The 1,637-nt window shown below is 73.9% G+C and overlaps 1 protein-coding gene across 1 annotated transcript in view; it reads right to left on the minus strand.

Annotated features, from left to right (window-relative positions):
* Positions 1 to 558: 558 nt before the first annotated feature.
* Positions 559 to 1,637, minus strand: part of LHX3 (LIM homeobox 3) — a 28,284-nt gene continuing 27,205 nt past the window's right edge. The window contains exons 10-11 of the mRNA XM_012721170.1: positions 1,448 to 1,619; positions 559 to 977 (exon numbers count right to left, since the gene is read on the minus strand). Of these exons, the coding sequence (XP_012576624.1) occupies positions 559 to 977; positions 1,448 to 1,619 (591 nt within the window). The remainder of the gene's footprint in view (positions 978 to 1,447; positions 1,620 to 1,637) is intronic.

Genomic DNA, 1,637 nt, shown 5'->3' on the forward strand with positions numbered 1-1,637 from the left:
GGTCAGAGAATAAAGGACAGTCTCCAGGGCCGCCGGGCAGCTTGGGGTGCGGTCGCCTTGTGTCTGGCCCTGCTCCTCCCCCTCCACCCAGTCCGCCTCTGGAGTGCTCTGGGGCCCCCCCTGCTCCCCCTTTGGCAGCCAGGCCCGCCCAGCGAGGGGGCCCAAAACAGGGTCAGCCGGGCGGGAGAGGCGGCTGGACCTGGCACAGCCAGCACAGGTCGGCGTGGGACACCCGGAGCCTAGGAGGTGGCTGTGGGTGACCAGGAGGGACCGGCGACCCCCACCCGAGCCAGCGAGCCGGCGGGGAGTCCCGTGGCTGACCTAGAGGGGGAGGGGCTGGTCCTGGCGCTCAGTGGAAGGGGCCGGAAGCGCATGAGGCCCTTAGCCCGCAGAGCCGCAGAGACGTCCACGACGACGAGAAATCTGCACAAAACGGCCAGCGCGTCCCTCGGCCCCACGGGACGCCCCGCTGCCCGCAGAGGTCCGGGCTCCGGGAAAGGACGAGAGGGGCGCTGCCGCCCGGACCGCGTGTCCAGCGCCCCGGGAGCCGGGCCTGCGTCAGAACTGAGCGCGGTCCACTTCGTCCAGCCAGGAGGCGGGGCTGGCCGGGAAGTCGGGGTAGCCCCCGCTGCTCCCCGTGGACAGGTCCGAGCTGGGGCCGTTTCCTGTCGGCACCCTCATGGGCGGGGGCCCGCCCGGGGTCCCCGTGGGCAGCAGGCCCAGGCCAGCATCGGGGTACACCAGGCTGGAGAGGAGGGGCTGGGGGCCGGAGAGGCTCTGCAGGGCGGCGGGGGAGGGGGGGACGCCGTAGGGGCTGCTGGGGCGCAGCTCTGCGTACTGCTCGGGACCAGCCAGGCCTCCGTGCTCCAGGGGGAAGCTGCTGGGGGCCCCCGCGGGCCGGCCCAAGGCTGGGGTGGGCTCCCCCAGGCTGCCGTAGAGGACGCCGGCGGGGCCCATCTCTGCCATGGCTGGCTCATCTACGGGGAAGCAGAGGTCAGTGCCCAGCGCCCATCCTGCAGCCCTGCCCAGCCCCCACAAGGGCGGGGGTCACCGTCCCTCCCCGCCTGGAAATGACAGCTGCCCCCCCACCGCCTTCCACCCTGGGTGCCCTGGTGGGGTCAGGCCAGGAAGCGGCCCGCCGGGCACTGGCCGGGTGATGCCCAGACGGCCCAGAGAGGCCTCTCAGCCTCAGGCGCCCCACGGAGGGTGTTGGGGCCGGGGTGAGGGGCCTCCTGGTGCCTGGAGGAGATGGGGACCCAGAGAGCAGAGCACCCCCCATGCCAACCCCCGGCAGCGGGGAGGTCCCGCCCCTACCATCCAAGAGGGGGAGCGGGGGCAGGGGAGCGTGGGGCCGGGGGCCTGAGGGCTGGGGTTGGGGGTGCGGAGCGGCCTACAGTGGGTGCCTGCCGGCGAGGGCTGGGGCGCTCCTGCTGGCGGGGGGCCTCACCCGGGAAGGCGACCTCCGCGTCGCTGTCCTGCCCCTCCTCCTGGCCGCTGTCCTTGTCGGGCTTGGGGGCGCCGCGGGCGCGCTTCATGCTGCGGAAGTACTGGCCCCAGCGCTGGCGGCCCGCGTCCTTCTTCAGCCTCTTCTCCTTGGCGCGGCGGTTCTGGAACCACACCTGCGCCGCGGGGTGAGC

Source organism: Condylura cristata, unplaced genomic scaffold (genome assembly GCF_000260355.1).
Source record: "Condylura cristata isolate star-nosed mole 26May11 unplaced genomic scaffold, ConCri1.0 scaffold00006, whole genome shotgun sequence".
In the NCBI taxonomy this organism is placed as follows: Eukaryota; Metazoa; Chordata; class Mammalia; order Eulipotyphla; family Talpidae; genus Condylura; species Condylura cristata.